Consider the following 20,538-nt stretch of genomic DNA (forward strand, 5'->3'; position numbering starts at 1 on the left):
AGCACTTTCACAACAGCTGAAACTGAAACAATGTGCTTTACAGAACAATTATAAAATCCGGTAATATAACAACACAAGTTCATATGTAAAGGTTATAGTACATGTAAGGTTTATTCTGAAATTTGCACCAAAAGGAGAGTACTGTACCCCTAACTTTTTGTGAGTAATGTATATCAAAACTGAAGGAAGCGTTACACCACTATTCATCCGGTCACGTATAATTAAGACGTTTTCACAGATACGTACATTTTTGCTTGTTTTTCTTCATTTTCATGGACACTGATAGACATTGTTTAAACTTTGACAAAGACGTCATTAAGAATCTGTGGCGACATAATGCAACACCGCCTCTTAGACGTTGACGTTCACACGATTGAAAGCACAAGGTGTCTCTGCCGCTCGGTGCTGCCTGTTGAAAATGTTAAGAATACGCAGCGGCTCCGTCCGGTGCGTCTCGGGATGAAAGCAAGCGTCCCCTGAAGAGTTTGACCTGCCCATTGAACGGAAGACTGTTGAGTGTAGTGAGAGGAGAGCGTCTGAACTTAGCCAGGCTGCTCTGGGGAGTGAGGAGGAGGCTGCGGGAGTCCATCAACAACAACGCCGTTTCACTACTAAGTCAACAGTCCATTCAACCCACAAGTAAGTTTCGACGAATTCGTTCACGTTCGTGTATTTATTTAATTGCATGTGAGTCGTGTGTCAGGGCTTGGCTATAGCAAAGCTAGTTTACTTGGGCCTGGGAACGGCCCTTAGCACAGAAGCGGCAGAAGGGAGCAGACCACCGGGTCAGAGATTTCAGGAGAGGAGGACGAGGTTGAGACAGTGGCTGAGCCGAACCCGTTGTCTACAAATGCAGTCCGCCTAATGTCTGAGAAAGTCTTCGTCTTTGTCAACGCCTTTCCGGTCACTATAATGGCCCAAGACTTGGAGTCAGTCATGGGCAAGCCGGCTAGTGCTCTTGGCTAGCACGTTAGCCTCCAACGCCATTGGTTAGCGGAGCCTTTCACACCGCAGTCCTTGCGTATGAGCTTTAAAAAGTGTGAATGCGGTCATCGAACTACTTGAAACTATCGAGTCGCCGAGTCTGATTGACTTCCATTGGCCTTCACGGCCCATTTGGCCACTGTACCTGCCAATCACGCTTGGCAGAAGTTAGCTCGCGAGATTGCATCGGTTCGAATCTATAGGTAGTCCGAGTCTGTGATGGAACAGCTGAGATTCGTTTATGTTATCACTTAAGCAAGGTCGAATTGCACTCATGGGCACACTCATTGGGCACCAGTAGTCCTTTTCTATGGCGGACATGTTGGACGTCATTCTTAAAATACCTGCGATGTTGCCGCCCATGACCAAATTGAGACCCAAGCTAAATCTTACTTGGAGCCACCCCACCCAGCTCTCCCCATCACAAATGCGTCACATGACCATACCACAACATGCCATTTGGAAACTTTTATCAGTAAAAGGCTGAATTAAAAAAATCTACCTGCATTTTATGGATATGTATATATTAAAGAGCTTCAAAACAAATGCATACACAAATCTAAAGTGAACGTGCAAGTGTGCCTTTTTACGGCGCGACACTTCTGCATTTTTGCGGTTGGGAGTGGGGGGCATGCAAAATCCCCTATTAATTAGGTCACTGTATGACAAATGCGGTGCAATCTTATCATCAGTGATACTCAGGATCGCCGAGCCATTTGAGCACTCTTGTGCCATTGGCAAACAAAGGTAAGTCTTGATCTGCTTAATTTTTTTGAAAAGCTCCACTCAGGCAACTGAAAATGAAAGTTATCACAATACGGAAGGCAAACTAATATAGGTTAATAATAAACTGCTGCAGTTGCTATTACACCACTTTATTCTTATAGGCTATTATGCAAACACAAGCCTTCTATTACCAACACTACTACTACTATTAGTATTGACAGGAGCAACATAAATGCATAGGCTTCCTGGAACGAATGTACTGGCCACATTGTATTTAACGCCACAGTTTTTTTTGTTTTTGTTTTTTATTTTTCATACCCACCTTCAAGTGAAGCAGGACCTTTCTCTTGTATTGCTTTTTTTTTCTCACCACTTGCTTGTTCCCGACTCATGGTATTGTTTGATGACATGTCAAGTCTTGCTCCTGAAGTGTTGGTTTGGAGCGCTCCCACTGATTGGTTTGCTGTTGTATAGATGCACAATAAGTTTTTGTTTTTTTTCCCACTGATACCAACAATTTCTTGCTTCTGCAAACCGTTCCGATACGGATAACTTACAGCTTTTTGTTTGTAGGTATACCTGTTGTTGCAGCTTCAAACAAATCCTGCTTAATAATGTTATAATTAAATAATGTAGCGGCATCTGAGGTTGATATAAACAAGTACGAGAAACAACATAAAATTGCATGTTTCACTACTTTCTGAAGTCTTGTCACTTCAGATGGTGAGGCGATGAGCAATCTCAAAAGCTCAGATACGTATTAGTGCCTATTAAGATTGGTCCCAATTGGTTAAGATGTTGGAAACAGTCCTATTCACCTTAAAGCAGACATAGGATTCAGCCAAACTCTTAATTTCTATTTCAACCCCATTACAATACTTCCCACAGCATGGTAACCGCATCACACAATATATGCCAAAAAAGAAAACCTGGTACATAATGGTAGGAGCAATATTAATGCAGATTAAGATAAAAATATTGAATTGTTTCACAATACTGTATATTAGGTATGGGCTGAAATTATTATTACCGGTACATACCACCAGCAATAGTCCCATTGCACGTCACGTATGAACTGCTCAGAAAAAGGTAAACGTACGTTGTTGCCTGACTAATGTGAATACAGTTAAAGAGTTGGGCCCCCATTCCAACAAAAATGATTCTCAATTTTCATTCACACACTGATTATTCTCCAGTGGTTTGTTGTACCTAACGCAAGCAGAAAGTTCCATGTGCGCTTTGTCCACTAAATGAAGCAGCGCATGTACAAAGTGTACTCGGTCATTTCTTCAGTCTTGCTCTTTTTCTTCAGTCTTGCTCTTTTTTGCCACAGGCTCAGCTTCTTCTAGTTCTGCCAACAGCGTGGCAAGACGTTTTTAAATGCGACAGGACTTGTGATAAACTGGCCATATCTCACTGTGCGGCGAATGCTCACGAGTCTTTGAGAGCATAGTGAATGATGCTTTTTCATCAGTGATAGAGAACATTCTTTGGGTCGCAAACAGGTTCTTCTTGACCAAAAGAAATTTTGAACATGTTGAAAATGTAGACGCCATATCAAACATTTTTTTTTAATTGAATGACCATTAGTTCTTCTTTGTAGCCATTGTGGTAGGTCCAAAGTTGTAATACTCTGTTAATATTTTCCCACCACAACTATGTTGCACTTTGGTCCATCACATATTACTGATAATGCTCTTTTGCTTCCTTACTGTTCTAACTGCTGCTTTTAACTCCCAACATTTGTCAGTTGTCTGCTGTAATGTCATTCTCAGCAATTTAACCATTTTGACTACTTTTGTCTACTTGTGCAGTGATTGTCACATGTAGCATAAGTTATTGCAGAATCTTTCTCGACCCAGTTGCAAGTAACCTTTTGGCTGATTTTCACTACCTATTTGTTCCATAATCGGAACATATGTCTTATAGGAAATTGTCATTTCCAGGGTCACACTTTTGATGTTCTAAATGTATTAACAACTAATTTTCTTTAAAATGCAAGTTACCGTTCTTAGAGTGGATGTAAGATAACGACATAGGCTCCTGATTCATCAAGGAGTAAAATCTTTGTGTAAGATCCTATTTCTGAAGCCGCACAGTGTAATTCTGCACCTTTGTGATGAAGTGCTGCTTCAAAGAGTGGAAATGCCTTTATGGGGTCCTGTGTTTCTCTTCAGCTTTGAGGCTGTTTGAGTATAAGTTTGCATTCACCTTGTCACAACACTCTTACTTACCAGTCGGCATGACAATGAATACCCACAGGCCTTGAAAAACAATGGTGCATGAGTGCAGTGGCTCACTTGAATGCGATGGAACTGCTACTAAAACGGCAATTTCAACCGGTGCTGGGCGATATGGAAACTAATCTTCCATCGCGATATAGGCCATTTGATGTCATGTTTACCATATACCATGATATATTTTCAGTTATTCTATATCTATTCTTTTTTTATGTAGAATGGCACTGGATATCTACGACTCCCAATACCTGCTCATCCTGGTCCCATTACTGGTTGTTGCCCTCCTCTTCCTCTTCTTCATGCTCTTCACAAAGGAAACCTCCTACGATGAGGTGCTGGCCCGGCAGAAACGTGACCTGAAGTTACCGCCATCCAAGCCAGATGCTCGCAAGAAGAATGAAAAGAAGAAGAGTAAGAAGAAGGAGAGTACAAGTGTGGCAGGTGGAGGAGGTGGCGGAGGAGAGTCTGAAGAGGATCAGGGTGACTTCGAGGCAGCTGATGGTGCCCACAGATCCACCCTGGAGTCGGTTGAGAAATCAGTGGCCAAGCCTGCAGCAGATCCTCTTCCACCAGCACCTTCTACATGTGTACCAGTTCCAGCATCAACCGAGGCTTCTGCTAGTTTGAGGGAGAGAAAGAAAAAGGAGAAGAAAGCTGCAAAGGCTGCTGTTGCTGCCGCCACTGCAGCAGCAGCCGTTATAGCTGCAGCAACATCTCCACCCGAAGAGCCAGAAGTAAATGACTCCAAGCTGATGGGACACAAACGAGAGCCACCTCATGTTTACAGCAAACAGCCCAGGCCACCTTCTCCACAGGTTGAGGTCCAGGTTCAAGTTACCCAGGCAGCTCCTGTGAGTCAGACTCCCCCGCAGACTTCTAAGAAGAAGGAGAAAAAGAAGCAAAAGTTGGAGGCAGGTTGGTTGCCACAAGAGCAGTTTCACACAGATGTAGAAAAGGTTTTACCCTTATTGAAAATACTGTAGCCACAGTCTGGGAACTAGGATGGGTCAAACGTACTCCAGTTACATAAACAATGTGCCATTTCAACATGCCCACAAAAAGTTAAGCACTTAATCATTTTCCCCACCCACTCAATTAACATAATTACCGCGCAGAAGTTCATTCAAATTATAATGGTTGTTGCAGGCTTTTGATTCACTTCAATTTCTAATCATACGTAATCATGTTGTGATTCAGTTCAAATATTCTACGTCTAATTGCCTACAAGTCAATTACTCTGCCTTTTCAGCGAATGACCAGCAGCCAGCGCTACTTAAAGTAGAGCAGGCACCAGTTCAGCAGGAAACTCCTCATGTGGCTGAATCCAAAGTTCTCTCCAATGCAACTCCAAGTGCTCCCAGTGGAAAGAAGGGCAGCAAAAGACAGAAGACTGAGCCTGGTACTGATGATACACTTACTATGCACAAAGGTTTCTTGGTATCAAGTGCCCATACTGAGTTCTGAACATTGCAGTCAATGTCGTTTTTTTTTTTTTTTGTCTTGTTTTATTTTCCCTCGCCCATTCAGTTGAGGAGTCCCATGTTTTGACAGACACAGGAGCTTCTACCAACCACCAGACTGCCCACAACAATGATGTACCATCTAAAGGAAAGAAACAGAAGAATGAAACCGACAAAGGTTGGAGCAGGAAAAACAAACTTTACAAGCTAAGGTGTATAACTACTGCATATATTGTTTATTTTTATCTGATGGATTTGCAGAGAACAAGGAGGTGAAGCTCAAGGAGCTGCTTTCAGGTCTGTCCTCGATCACCCTGTCTGAAGCTGAGGCTGCCAGTTTGATTGCTGTCCTCCAAGAGAAGAGCCCAAGTGCCGTCGATGCCTGGCACAAAGTGAGACAATCAACAAATGCTGGATTTGAAGTATCAAAATGCGAGGGAAACCTGACTAAAGTTTTTTTTCATGCTGTGTTTCCCCAACTAGTCTGTTGCTAAATCTGATCCAGCTATTCAGGAACAAGGGCGTCTCCTAACCACATTACAAGAGGAGGCATCCATTGCGAAGGATAAAGTCAAACAACTCAGCCAGGTTCACATCCCCACGCTCCATCTCTTAGAACACCCATCATGGATAATAATTTGTATTCTTACACCTGTGAAACTGATTTGTGAAGAGCAACTGTGGTGTTGATATAGTGTTGCACCAACTACCAGTACCAAAACTGAGCAGTTATAGCTTTCAAAAAGGATTCGGTACCGTAATGTTTTTTTTTTGTGTATACCAGTAATTTTTTTTTGCGGTGGACCTAATATACCGTTTCAAAATTGTATGCTTGGGGGCAGGATTTAAGCCAACTCCTCTTTGTCCTCTTAGTTACGAGGAAAGGTTTGACTTTATAAAGCTAGCAAAACTAATTCCCCTCATGAGATGAATCTCTCTGTATCGCTCCGTTGCCTTTGGGGATAGTTAAAAAACAGCCATTGTTTGTCATGGCCTTCAATCTAGCCATCTCTGCTGCATGCTGCACAAGTGGTTAGCATTTCTGCCTCCCAACTTTTGTGTTTGGATATTAAACTGCCATGAGACAGAAAAGAATAGACAAATAATAAAATTTGGGGCTGGGGGGGGGACCAATCAAAAAGTAAATCAAGTATTCCTTACATTACTTTAATATTATGGTACACACACACACACACACAAGAAAAAACTGAGATTGATATACCGTACTTGGTTCTAGCTGTTAATTTCTTGCTGTCTTGGCACTGTGCTTCAGGAGCTCCAGATTTCTAAGCAGAAGACAAGTCGGGTGGAAGCCATGCTGCGAGAGCAGTGTTCAGCAATGGAGAAAGAACTGAGCAGCATGCAGGCCAAGGCACAAGGAAGCTACCAGGAGCTCCAGACCATGCAAATCAAGGTGGTTGTGTGACATTTATGAAGCCATTAAAACAAGAAATTCATTTCCAGGTTGTCCTATTACTGCGGTTATTACAATCAGGACTCAAGAGTGTTAAATATATTTCGAAACTGTTACTAGTAAACTGTTAAATTTACCAAAAGCAGAATTGAGAGCGAAAACAAAAATGTTGAGGTAAGTTTAATGTGCAATGCGACCCCCATTTCTCTGGTGACCAACTTCAGGGTTGCACTGCTACATGTCTCTTAGGGGCAAATTAGCTCACATGTTTCTATGTAAATGTTAGATAAGATAAATCAGTACTTTACCAATTATGTTCCCAACAGTGAGTAGGGTCCAAACTCACCACTCAACTCCTTAACCCTATTGCTTTTAAACTGGGTCTCAACTCCTTAACTCTGTGTTGCTTTTAATCTGGGTAGTCATATTTGGAGGACATGAAACACAAAGTCATATTTAGAGGGCACAACACATCCAGTTCCCCTGCCTCCCCCCAGTGACACTAAAGTTGTTTGCTCACATTATCACAGCAACGAGCGCGCAAGTATAGGCATGATGACGCTATGAGCTGTACATACAATTAATCTACATAAGATCGAGATTGTTGAAGTTATTCGGAGTATCAAATGTATGTTTCACGTTGTGCAGTTCCAGCAGGTGAGGGAGCAGCTAGACGGCCAAATAACCCGCCTACAGCAGGAAAATGGCATCCTGCGAGATGCAGTCAGCACAGCCACCAACCAAATGGAGAGCAAGTGAGTGGCATACCGGAGCCACTCAGCTCTTCAACCACGACATTGCTACTATAAAATGTTCATATAATTTGTGCCACGTGCGCTTTTGTTTGTGTTGCTTGACAGGAATACAGCCGAGATGAACAAACTGCGCTCTGATTATGCGGCGCTGATGATAGAGTTGGCGGACAACAATGCCAAGCTGCAGCAGGAGGAGCACCAGAGGAAGTCGCTGGAGGTCGGCTACAAGCAGAACGTGTCTCAGCTGGAGGTATGCTGAAAAAAGATGCACCTTGTGCGTGTGTGTGGAGAGAGATGGATAGAGATATATATATATATAGGGGCGCGTGTGTGTGTGTTTATCTTTTTCTCCCCTTGTCTGTCTCACAAAAGCACAAAGCTCCTCAGCTTACCGCCAAGCATTGTATGTCTTTCCTGGGTGTGGATTTATTGGTGAGGGAATGGGAGGAGGTTGTAGTGGAATTCCAGAGGTAGGGTGTGGGAACCAGAACACATTTAGGGAGGGTTGTTGCCTTTGGACGCTGGGATGTTAGATGGTTTTGTCCATGTAATAACACCAACATCCTGTTTGACACGTAGACTAGCCTTTCCTGTGTTTTGCGGTCAGGCTGTGTTACCTTCACTATTGCTCTGTATGGACTAAGAAACTACAAGTTAGAGCAAGAGTTCCGAATGGTTTTCTCATCTTTGGACAATATAAAGATAATGGAATGTTATTGTGTTGGAGTATTGGGACAATAATCTCTCTCGTGTTAAAAAATTCAATCATTTTTTCTATATATTTATTCCAGTTTGTTATTGTTTTCTGTTTAAATTATGGAGCATTTTGCTTTTTTAATTTTTTTTTAAATCCCCAGGCCCAACTACAAGATGCTAAGCGACGCTGGGAGGAACTGCAAAACTTCCTCCATAGTGTCAATGCAGAGCGAGAAAAACTTCAAGCCTCAAAGCAAGGTGAGAAGTCATGTCGCTCACATCAGCCATATTTAAGAAAATTTCGGGCATATTAAAAAAAAAATACTAATGTAGTTCGTGCGGGGTGGGTGCAGAACTTCACAGTCAGCTGTTGACAGTGGAGAATGAGATGAATAATAAGAATAAAGAGCTTCAGACCCTGCATAGCAGCCTGACTGAAGCCATGGTCTCTAAGGAGAGAATGGAGCAGAGAGTGATGGAGCTGCTGGAAGTGTCCCAGCACAGTATCCCTGATGATTCCATGCAGGCTCGCGCCCAGGTGAGTCACCCAAAATCAAGCTTTGAAAGAAGAAAATCTAGCCTGGTGAAGGAGATTGACTCTCTTATTGACAAAGTTAGTTGTATTAAATGTACATATGAAGTCTTCTCTACTAATGCAGGCTTGCGTTCCCCCGTGTTGATTACGTGATAACAGTGCACAACGGATGTTTGCCTTTTCATAGCAATGTCTTCCACAGGAGCTCATGAATGAAAACAAAGGTCTCCAGGCCCAAAAGGAAACACTGCAAGCACAAAATGAGAACCTGCATGCCCAGATCTCAACACAGGTAATACAAGCTCACTTGTACTTTAGCCCATCATAGTTATCCTATAGCTGAGAGTGTAATTAGGCTAATGAGATTTTTGTCTTTTCAAAATTTAGGCCAGTCACGTCTCCCATATTGAGGAGCTACAAAAGCTGTGAGACCATGTTGCTTTTACTTTGGCAGATTTAGTTGTATTCAATTTCCTCAATGCGAGATCATATATCCATGTACTTCCCCATTTCATCCAGACTGGCTGATAAGGAGTTACAAAGAAAGAGCCTGGAGGATTCTTTGAATGCTGAACGGAGCAGTGGAGCCAGTAGAGAAACTAACATGCAGGTCTAGCAGCACTTGCGGAAAATTTTGCAATCTTATTTGTCATTAGTCACCCAATTTCATATTGTTTGAATTACATTGCACAGGCTTTGCACAATGACAACATCTCACTGAAGGCAGAGATTCAGAGTCTGCGGGCACAGATTGCTGATCAGGTGTGTACCTTAATTGTGTTTGTCAATGTTCCCGTGTTTGACCCACACCATCTGTCCTTTGACGCTCTACCCATGCAGACTGCCTCCCTGGTGGCTTTCGACCAGATCCAAAGGAGGTGTGTACAAATAAAAACCTACCTGCTGGAAAACTAATTGTGAAACTATGACCATGCTTTGTAGTCAAATGATCATTTTAGATTTCCACTTAACACACCTCTTCTCTCCTTCCAGTGTCCAGGAAAAAGAGGAGAACATGAGAACTGTAGAGAGCCTACTCGAGAAGGGGCTCATCGAAGTGGCCAACAAGGAAGAGGAACTAAAGGTGTCACTTTCTTCTCCCCTGCCAAAATCACAGTTGACTGACATCAGCATAAGAGGCTCTGAGTTTCATTGACTGTTTTATTTCTCTTTAACTAAATCAGACTGTGAGAGAGGAGAATGAGGCACTAAAGCAAAAATTGGTGGCCCTTCAGGGAAAGCTGGCAGATCAGGTGAGTTGTAAATCTGTAACTGATTAAGTAGCAAAAGGCAGAAGTCAAGATGGGCCAGACTGAAGGGGGAGGGGGGGATTACAAAATTATGAGACAAAAGTTTTAATATTATAGGGAAAAATGTTTTATGGGGCGGTGCTAATCTATTTTTAACTGTCTTGCTACTTGTTTTCCCCTCCTTTTTCTGATCAAGTAATGTTCATCTCCCTTAATTGCAGATATCATCAGAGTCAATTGTGCAAGAACTACATAGCAAGTAAGACTTTTTTTGTTTGTTTGTATTATGTGGTTGGCTTTGTGTGCAATATTTCATATGCAGTGTCCAGAAAATGGTGGCATGGCAGCTTGCTTAGTTGATTCTGTGTTCGAGCAAAATAAATTTTTAACCCCTATTTAACCATTGGACTAACAGGATTTTGAAATTATTAGACCTACCGCACGAGTCATTTTGACTGCTTGCGCTCTGACAATGTGATCGCCCAAAAAGAGATTACTCGCTTGCTTGAGTGTGCAAATGTATTTTGTTTGTTTATTAAATTTGCATTGTATGTTTTAACGCAGGGGTGCCCATTAGGTAGATTCTGATCTACCGGTAGATCTAAGACAGGTCCCAAGTAGATCCGAGGAGTGTCGAGGAGAAAAAAAACAATCAACCGTTTGTGTCTTTGTACATGTTAGTAATATATTTTTTTGTGTTAATATACACTGCACACTAATCATCTTATCGGTCTCATTTTCACAAAAAAAATAAAAAATTAAAACAAAGCAGGTGAATCTTAAATTTACAGTGGCGCGTGATTACGTCACCGGAAGTTGTTAGCGCTCAGCAGTTTGCAATTGCAGCTTGTGATCAGAGCTGTTGCGCTCTATCTTTTATCATCATGATTCTCATTCAGAGTTTGCTTCGTGTACAATTCACCGAAGGCACGAGCAAAGAATAGGAATCTAGGAGGGCCCATAGAAGCACTTTAAAACTGTACGTGTGAGCTACGATAGTTAACAGGCTGCAAAAGTGAGTCACATGCCTCAGTTTCAGGCTGTTTCTCATCATGGCGTACACGCGTGTGTGCGCGTGTCGGTAAGGGTAGATCCCGGGAGGTTAGTTGATCGAAAAGTAGATCTTCGGTCCAAAAAGTTTGGGCACCCCCGTTTTAACGTAAATGTCATATAATTGAATGAATGTATAGAATCCAGGAGAGGGATTTGAAGGTGAAATCAATGGAGGACAGTCTGCAGACAGCACAAGACAGCTACTCAGCCAAAGCACTGGCTGTTGAGGTGTGGATTTTTATCTGCTTTATTACTCAAATGTATTTTTGTAGACTTAATATTGTACCTCGTGTCCCAGTTGCAGTTATTTTCTACACTTGGGAACAAGAATCTGTTTACTCATGTAAAATGACCACAAAAATTGCTTTCCACAAAGGTTTCTGTCTCGAAAATATAATAAATCATTTCAAGATCAAATTTGCGATGTCCCAAACTATATTTTGCGACTTCTGTGTTTACTGCACGGACATTTATTGCAGACACACTCAGTTCCTCAATCAGTGAGGAATTCCTTGGAGTAATACTCACTCAAAGATGACAAAGGTTTGGAGTTGCTTTAAACTTAAAGAAAAGACATAAATCTGGGGTCGCTTGAAGATGGAAACATTACCAGAGTAGCCGATAACATAATTTATTCTAAGAGTTTGTTAGTAACCGCCCAAATATTTTCCCATGTAGAGCTCTTTTCTGAAGCCAGTTTTGTCTCATAGGCTCTGGAGCAGCAGTTTGCTGCTCTGCAGGTAGCGATGGAGCAGCTGAGACAAAAGGAGCCATCAGAAGAACTCGCCAGATTGTATACGCAGCTCCAAGCACTCCAAGCTCAGTAAGCAAACCTTCCTTACATGCAGTGACATTCGCATTTGTGGGGAGGTCTGACCAATCAGACCTCTATAAACATGATTGTCATCTTGTCCACAGGCTAGCTGTGAAAGACCACGAGATCCAGCACTTACAGACTGAGATGAGAGATAAGTTGGATCAGGCACAGCAACAGGTGAGTGAGTCAAGAATGAATATTCTGTAATTAACCAGAAAAACGCAGGCTTGATCTTTCACCACACCTCTTCCTTTCAGCAAGCTGTTAGTGCAGTACCAAGCCCAGAGCTCCTAACCGCGTGAGTTGGCTTTCGTGCTCACTCAAAAATTTTTTTAACTTAATGCTGTAAATGCATCACACATGGCCGGTTGCTATGGCTAACAGGTTGACCGACAAAGAGAATCAAGTTACAGGACTGCAGAGTGAGCTGTGTGAGCTGAAGGAAACTCTGGAGCTTTACAGAAAGAAAAACAATGTAGGTTTTCCTGCGAAGAACTACAAACACTGATCTGTTAGACGTCTGTCCCTGTTGTGGTTCCCCAGCTCCACTGTGGCGGTGCACACTGCACACTTCTGTCGCCCCCTGCTGGCACCATTCCTTGGTGTAATTTTGCTTGCTTCCCCCCCCCCCTTCCCCCCCCCCCCCCCCAAACTGCAATCCTTTGGTGTTCTTGACCGGTACAGTGGCATGAATCAGTGAAGATTGCATAGCAAGGCTTCAGCCTGCTCTTGTTATGCACACCATTGGCCAGGACGATTCCTGTTAGCTGATTCAGAGATTTTCGGATCATTGCTCCGGTTAAAAAAAGCGCACACATTTGGACCTTTCTCGGGAAGGAAAAAAGGTTCAAATATTATATAGCATTCTGAACAACAGGATATTTTTTTTCATGGTGTGAACTACTCCCTGAACCAACTTAATTTTTACTTCTGATTTCACCCATAACCAGCCTGAGGTTGAGATCCCTAGGTAGGGGCGCAGCTGAAATGATTCCATTTACCATTAAAATCGGAAATGCATCGGGGTGCTCTTATATCCACGGTGTGTTTGAAGCTCACTGAATGGCTTTTCCCTGAGGCTCAACTGAACGTAGTATCTCTTTGGAACTGACCAAAACAGGAGCTCCGGGAGAAAAACTGGAGTGCAATGGAAGCTCTGTCAGCCACCGAATCCATGCTTCAAGGAAAACTCAACAAAGCTTTGAAGGTTCGACATCCAATCTCAGCCTACTTCACTATGTAGCTCCAATCTGATGCATCCCCCCCAAATTGCTTTTTGTTCTGCCATGACTGATTCAATGGAATGTTTTCCACCAACTTTAACAAAGCTGCATACTCATTTAGCTTGCCTTTTTCCTCTCACACATTGCTTGGTTTTGAGTTGCCAATCGGATCTATGGCGAGTTGTGAAGCCATGTTACTCATCTTGAATGAATTACTATTTCTTCATCAATGTCAGATTTTACTCGCCGATTGAGTCCTTTGAACCTCGACCAAACTGAAAATGTACTTCTTGGCACAAAGCTCAGGCTGATGAGTGTGCAGATATTGTGATTCATTGCTTCCTTTTGCTTGCTCGTGTATTTGTCCTTTTGTCTCATTTCGAGCATGTTCTTGTTCCATCTGTCCTGTCCACATATTCACTTTGAATACATGCAGTTTTTCTGTCATGGTAGGTTTGGCAGTATTCATCGATTGTTTCGATATGGAAACCGAATGAGCCGAATCTTGATGAAAGCACGTGACAATTGCACAGGGTCTGGTCTGGGACGGACATGTCATGTGACATCTCGCCCGGTTCAAGACACAGAACGATATTTATCTAGTAATCTTGACTGCGTGACTGTCATGAACAACAAAAAGTCATGTAGTTTGACAAGGCCATGAGTCATGAGACTTGGGAAAATGGAACAACAAAATAATGCAATGCAGCAAAGGTGTGGAGGCAACAAAATGAAGATGCAAAACTCATAAATTGATATATACAAGTTCGATTTGTATTTGACCAAAAGAAAAGGTAGTGAAAGTGCATGGATGAATAGGCCTGGGGGACTATATACAGTAAAGGACTATTAGAAGCACCATTATAACATGAACTCTCATAGCATAAAATAAGTGTGAAAAAAATTATTTTCCAATATTTTGTCAATTACTAGTTATTCCAAATAATAAAAACCTCGTCCTGGTATGAAGTGCAATTCTACACTGCTCTCATCTAGACCACGACAACAATAAACATTTAATACAGGCGATCTAAATTAGCGTCATAAAGATAGGTTTGCTGTCGCCCTAATGTGGATCTCATTAGATTGTGCTAGTGTACCTAAGAAAGTGGTCGTCGCTCTCCCAAGAAGACAGAGTGGGCTACCTTGTTTCGAGTTTCAGTAATGTGTGGATATTTTTGCCACTGCTCCCTTTCCAGCAAGTAAGGTCATGTGACAAACCACTGACATTTCAATTGCTCCTTTGCCCCTTCAGTAGATGCATACGGCAGACAACCCTTTGCAGCTGCTTCACATTGTCGTTGCTTGTATAGTGGTGATATGTCATTTACACTTTTAGGCCTGGGAGAGAAGTGTATGATGCTGGTTTGTTGTTCGTGGTTGATTGGAAGTCTTTCTATTCTTCAGTTCAAATACGCATTTGAGAAACCTTTAGCGGTAATAAAATCGGCCAGTGTGTCTCGCGTGCTTTTGTGTTCCCGGTTACTTTGAGTGAAGAAGGGGGCTGCTTCTGACCGAAGAAGAAAAAAAGTTGAACATCACTGTGGTTGTGTTACCTTGGCTGCAAAATGCTGTCTGAGTTGACACTTCAACGACTGTAAAGAAATCAATCCGCTAACTTCCACACTCCTCATTCTCCAAACCTGCTCCTTTTTGGCTTGATCCCGAATGGTATATGAATCTGGCTGTGTTCCTCTCAGTGCCCGAAGACTGCAATGACATTGTCCTACAATGTTTTAACCACTGTGTGTGTGTCTGTTGATGCTTGTTTTGCTGCGGTGTGTGACGCAGTAAGTACATTTTCGATGCCAATTGGCTGTTGGCGACGCAAGGCCACAAAAAGGTCAGAATCGCAAATCTTTGCGAAATTGGGCAAATCTGCAGAATTTTCGACTCAGAAACTTTTTCCTCGCCGGCCGACATGCTTTCGCGCCTGAACGCAAACTGCATTACATGTGGAAACGCACTGCCAGAAACGCTTAGCTTGTCTTAGGTCTGACTACTGCGGCAAATGCTGGTTAGTATATCATAGCCCACAATTCTAGTCAATTTGAAGAAGTTCAATTGGACCACTTTAGGAAATACCACAGATTATTGTCTTTATTTTCCTTTCAGTGATCTTTAAGAAAATAAAAACAATATTTCAGAACCCACAGTATTTTGACTTAGAAAAGCATATAGTTTTTTCAATTCCAAATGTTTTGCATTTGAATTCTTGCAATGGTATAAGGGCAACGAGGGGAGTCACAAGATAATTGTGAGCCTCAAGACGACCTATGCTCAAAGCATTTCTACTTTTTTGTCTTTTTCCGTCCCTCCCCCTTTAATAACCTTGTAGGACAACCAAGCGACACTGGCGTTGTCCGAGGCGGAGTGTCGCAATTTCCTGCACAGACTTTTGCCCCACGTGCCTCTGCCCAACGAACAAGTATGGCCCTTTATGACAGCCCTCTTATCAACTCATCTTCCTGCTATTGTGACCAAATGTTCGTTCTTCTTCTAGAATCATCAGGAGTGGCTCTGCAGTTTTGAGAAAAATGTCACAGCTGAACAATCTACCAATGTATCAGAATATCCTGAGGTACATGTCCAAAAAAGTGATTATCATGAGCTATTCTAACATGGACAAGTGCCACATTGTTGTTGTTTTTTTTATCATGGCAGGAAATGGCTGAGAAGCTGAAAGAAGCTGAGGAAGCCCAAAGGATATTACAGGTTGACTGTGAGACATACAAGAAAGTTTTGGCAGAAACGGTAAATTAACATTTAATTTTTTTACTCATGTTAATGCTGCCGGGCTCAAATGTTGTTCCTGCTTTGTCTACAGGAGGGAATCCTGCAGCGCCTCCAGAGCAGTGTGGAGCAAGAAGAGTCAAGATGGAAGGTGAAGGTGGAGCTATCGCAGGTGGAGCTGAGAGAGGTGTGTTTCATTGGTTAGCTAGAGACTCGGCATCACCCAGTCTTTCAAATACTGTACTGTATACACACTCGGGCTGAACGATTATGGAAAGTAATCCAATTTGGACCACACCCCCCCCCCCCCCAAAAAAAATGCGATTGTAATTTTGATTTGCACAGTGCTATTTGGTGACGTGGTGTGCACTGCACATCAGAAAGCAAAGGAGTGAGTTGTCGCCAAAAATTTGAAAGACAAGTATGTTGAAGGTAAAGGTTGTAAGGCCATTTCCAAACAGCTCATTTTCCCTGTGACGACAGTTGTACATATTCAGAAATTTAATGTCCACGGGACTGAATCCACTCTCCATGGATATGTCAGCAAAAGGAAAATGGATTACAACTTGGAGACCTATACTTTAGTATGACTGGCAATCTAAGAGCCGAGAACAATCTCCAAAGAAATTCCAAATTAACAGTTCGATCAAGATACATCAGTGTCAGAGCGCGCTAGCTGTTGCCAATTATGTTGTCAGCCCAAGCGGACTTCGTGGGAAACAATCAAAGACCATTGTTGTAAGCAAATCACTACAAAGTGAAGACTGGCATTTTTCACAATGATTTTATTTTGAGGTTTTATTACGTAACAGAGTGGCACCAACACTTGTTTCCTATGTGTTAATAATTATTTCTCTTACCTTAGATGAGCCAGAAAGTCACAACTTTGGAGCAGGAGGTTGAGAGACTAAGCGAAGGAGGGGAGTTGGAAAATGTCAGTCCCTTTGAAGTACTGTTACGACTTGATGTTCTTGACACAGCCATTGTTAAAATTGTTTTTCAATCTCTAGTTGCGAAGAGAAAAGCAGCATTTGGAGTCAGCGTTGGAGAGGGCAGAGCGTGAGAGCGCCACGTATGTGACAGAGGTCCGAGAGGTAAGTAAAAGGGCTGAGTAGTGTGGGCCATAGAATTCATTTGTTTGCTAAAGGATGTGCGATGGTTTCGTTTCATGTTGATGTGGGGGGGGGGTTAATTTTTGATGGCTGTCATTTGAAACCTCGCACAAACTCCTCATGTCCAAGTATTTTTGAACCGTAAGTCCTACTTGACTAAGTTTAGAGACCCGTTTTAACAGTTTTACACCGCATGTGATCCAATTCGTCCTCAGTGCACCACAATCTGTTGTCGTGCCTTTTTAGGCAGTCCACATCACACCACTCTCTGGGCTGTTTTTAGGACTCAGTAAACACATCCTCTCAAACTTAATTTCAGCTCAAAGATCTGTTGACTGAATTGCAGACCAGACTTGATGGCTCGTATACAGAAGCCATCAGGCAGAATGAGGAGCTGAATTTGGTAAGAGTTAAATGCCCGTCCAGCTAGAGATCCTTTTAAACCTTCCCCTGTCGCACTCGGGCCAGGTTCCATAGGTCATCATTCACAACCTCGCTATTTGCATGAGGGTGTTCATTTTGGCAGCGTCCTGTTTTCTTTTGGGGACGTAAATGTTGCTGCCTTTCAAAGGAGGGGCTATGAATGGTGACTCACAATTAATCCTTTTTAAAACGAACGCTTCCCTTTAAAAGCCGTCTAGGTGTCTCATCTTTTACTGTTCTGGTGCCTAATATCGTTATTACTCATTCCCTTCACAATCAAGATGCAGACTATCATCCCATTCTGATTTCTCTCATTGGCTTTATTGATTATTCTGCCATTATTGCTGGTTGTTTTCATTCAAGCCAAGTAGAAAGTACTCACAACTGTAACCTCATTTAGTTTTGGTAGTAGTCGTAACAATGGCTTGTTGGTGAATAATATAAACATAGTAGTTTTGGAAATGAGTTTGAGCATTTTAATGGTATCTTATTTAAATGTCCTACACATCATTGTCAGTGCAGCTGATAAACTGCAATTAAAGCAAGTTAATGACGTTAGCACTAGCTTTGTAAGTTTGAAGCTATATGTGGCCTCGATTGAGGCATTAAAAATGCTCCCTTTCTGGTTTATTACATTGGTAACATAACTGAGCTGACTGGTTTTTTTTTTTTGTTCTTTTTTTTTAACTTGCAGCTGAAAACTCAGCTCACAGAGACCCTATCCAAATTGGAGGCAGAAGAGAATGAGAGGCAGCAGGTTGCAGGTGATCTCTGCAAGGTAAGAATGATCAAAAAACTGTCTTGGATTATGGTCGGTTAAACTGTGAGCTTTTTTTTGTTGACCTCAGGATCTTTTTATTTTGCACTGCAGGCCCAGCAGTCTTTGGACCTGATCCAAGGGGAGCTTTCCAAAGTCACAGACAATGCTGATGGCCTGATAGAGAACAGCAGTTTGTCCTCACAGAGAGTAAGTTGCTGCTTTCCGTGGATAGTGCGCAACCAAAGTTCATGGCATTTGGTTTTTCAATAGAAAATAATGGCAGTCTATTCCAGGGTCAATTTGCCACAATTATAAAATCTTTATTCACCATACAGGCACATTTATCGTCTTAAAAATCATACAGGTGTTAAAATAAATTAACCAATGGTAATAGGTATGAAGTTGTACGGTGATGGGTAATTTATGCACCTTACCAGTCTCGCTTTTGAACTTTCTTTTGAGTGTTAAAAAGTACCGGTAGTTCATTGTTCATGGTGAAAAGACATATAAACAAAACATTCAACACATTACACAGGTATGTGTCTCAAATGGTACACAATGGCAGTCATTTTAAAATAGGTGTTGCCAAAAAGACAAAGAAAAAACTCAACTTGGTATCAACGTTATGATTGATGTCTTGCATGCAATCATGCATAACTTAAGTAACCTGAAAATTCCAAATTGACCTTTGTGGCAGTCGACTTTCGATACTTCAATCACAATTACTTGGGAATTTCAATTCTAAACCATCACATTTTTTGTCCATCAGGAAGAGCTTGACAGAAATGAAAAGATGACGGCAGGACTTAACCAAACAGTCCAGGAACTGCAGCAGCTGCTACGAGGTGTCAGCCGACAACTCACCAAGGATGCGGTAAGATCCCTTCCTTTGCTTTATGGATTTCCAGTTATAATTTAACATGGCACTTGAAATCACTTGCAATGTTCTGAGGTTGCTGACTTGTAAATGTATATTTGGGCTTTTCTAGGAGGCTGACAAAGATGTGTTGAAGGTATAGCACGCAAAAGACGGACATGCAGCCATCCAGACCGCACGACATGTACATCACTACATCCGCTGTCAAACAAGGGAACAGGCTGAGGTTTACTGTTAATACCAAACACTCCACCGTCACCAAGACTCCACTCAACCACATTCCTCTACAGCAGCAGCATCACAGCTTAATTTTTATCATAATCTTGTTCCATCGAGCATTATCTACTCAATCTGTATTGTTTAAATTCAGTCTTTTTGAATACTGAGTTGGTTACATGTCACACGCGTCAACAGGGCACTGGTAAGAGAAACCCCAACAAAAAAAAAATTCATCACTTGTTTTCATTAAATTAAAAAATGTGTATTGTTTTAATGTACTGAGTTCTGTATGTCATGATCTGTTTTCTTCTCCACCAGCTGTGTATCATTAGACTCGTAGAATACATAAATGCACCTTGATGTGAGTCTTTACTCATTCGGAGGTAGATTGAGAAGTACATCAGTCACTGCATATGTGTATGGAGAAATGCAGGAGATGAAAACGCGGAAAGAGAAGACGAGGTCAACAGTGTACAGGTTTCAATTCTACTGTAAGGACTCGAGGAGAGAGTGTCCCATATTAGTAATCAACACTTGCTACATTGTTGGCTGAGTTCATTAACACTGAAGAGTTTGTTCTTTTTGTAAACAAGTGATGTTAATAAAAGGGATGCTTGATAAATCGGTGTTATGCTGCCTTGCTCCCATTGCACTTAATCTTTCCTGACACAAGGGGTCACCACATATCCGTGAATGCATTTGAGTTCAAAACTGAATGTGACGCCTGGCTGTCCAATAAATGGGTGTTCTATTGGTCAATGTTAAGACAAATTGAAGGTTTCACATGTTGGAAAATATCAGCACGTCTATCCATTTTCAATCACACCTGTACATATTCGGGACCTAGGTGAGCTGTTGCTTATCCCAACTGACTTCGGCAAAAGACCGTTGCACCCTGAACTGGACACACGCCGATCACAAGATGTATACAAACATTGACTCTACATGTGTAGATTCTGAGTCATCCGGGTCATGCTAATCCACAAACTTTAAATCAAGGCAACCAGATTGGTTCTTGTTTGTTGGACCTTTCACTTTCATCCAAAAGTCTTCAGTCCTAAATTTTAGGGGTGGAGTCAACCCTTTTTATGCATTGTGGATGTCCCTGTGGTGTCTCAACAATAGGGTGTTGTCACACCCACATTAACACCGATAATTAAGAGGAATGTTTTTTTGTTTTTGGAATGATGAGGAACAAAAAAACCCAATCATGGTTAGAACATGTAAACACTAGAAGACCAATGACGATATTACCCGCCAT

The 20,538-nt window shown here is 42.0% G+C and overlaps 1 protein-coding gene across 4 annotated transcripts; it reads left to right on the plus strand.

Annotated features, from left to right (window-relative positions):
• The first annotated feature begins 336 nt into the window (after positions 1-336).
• On the plus strand, positions 337-19,899 carry ktn1 (kinectin 1). 4 transcript variants are annotated; one of them, XM_052087018.1, is made up of 36 exons: positions 337-639; positions 4,168-4,865; positions 5,200-5,349; positions 5,502-5,588; positions 5,672-5,802; positions 5,894-5,998; positions 6,684-6,824; positions 7,473-7,579; positions 7,685-7,829; positions 8,437-8,533; positions 8,629-8,813; positions 9,013-9,102; positions 9,198-9,235; positions 9,330-9,420; positions 9,504-9,572; positions 9,651-9,688; positions 9,804-9,894; positions 9,995-10,063; positions 10,282-10,319; positions 11,251-11,341; positions 11,824-11,936; positions 12,032-12,107; positions 12,188-12,228; positions 12,315-12,405; positions 13,051-13,137; positions 15,492-15,581; positions 15,657-15,734; positions 15,818-15,907; positions 15,981-16,073; positions 16,752-16,820; positions 16,897-16,980; positions 17,318-17,401; positions 18,116-18,199; positions 18,293-18,388; positions 18,951-19,055; positions 19,171-19,899. In XM_052087018.1, the coding sequence occupies exons 2-36, from the start codon at positions 4,169-4,171 to the stop codon at positions 19,198-19,200; spliced, it is 3,771 nt and encodes a 1,256-aa protein (XP_051942978.1). In that variant the 5' UTR covers positions 337-639; position 4,168; the 3' UTR covers positions 19,201-19,899. The 4 variants fall into 4 exon arrangements, with proteins under 4 accessions (XP_051942978.1, XP_051942977.1, XP_051942979.1 ...); XM_052087017.1 differs by having other exon boundaries at positions 338-639; positions 5,478-5,588; XM_052087019.1 differs by lacking the exon at positions 17,318-17,401 and having other exon boundaries at positions 338-639; positions 5,478-5,588.
• The last annotated feature ends 639 nt before the right edge of the window (positions 19,900-20,538 follow it).

This window comes from Hippocampus zosterae, chromosome 14, assembly GCF_025434085.1.
Source record: "Hippocampus zosterae strain Florida chromosome 14, ASM2543408v3, whole genome shotgun sequence".
NCBI classification, from domain to species: Eukaryota; Metazoa; Chordata; class Actinopteri; order Syngnathiformes; family Syngnathidae; genus Hippocampus; species Hippocampus zosterae.

Excerpts from the sequence above, each read along its gene's own strand:
- ktn1 (XM_052087017.1), top strand. The coding sequence starts at position 4,169 with ATGGCACTGGATATCTACGACTCCCAATACCTGCTCATCCTGGTCCCA. Across the intron at positions 11,937-12,031 it reads CTCCAAGCACTCCAAGCTCA|GCTAGCTGTGAAAGACCACG; the intron begins GTAAGCAAACCT and ends TCTTGTCCACAG. Across the intron at positions 12,108-12,187 it reads TGGATCAGGCACAGCAACAG|CAAGCTGTTAGTGCAGTACC; the intron begins GTGAGTGAGTCA and ends TCTTCCTTTCAG.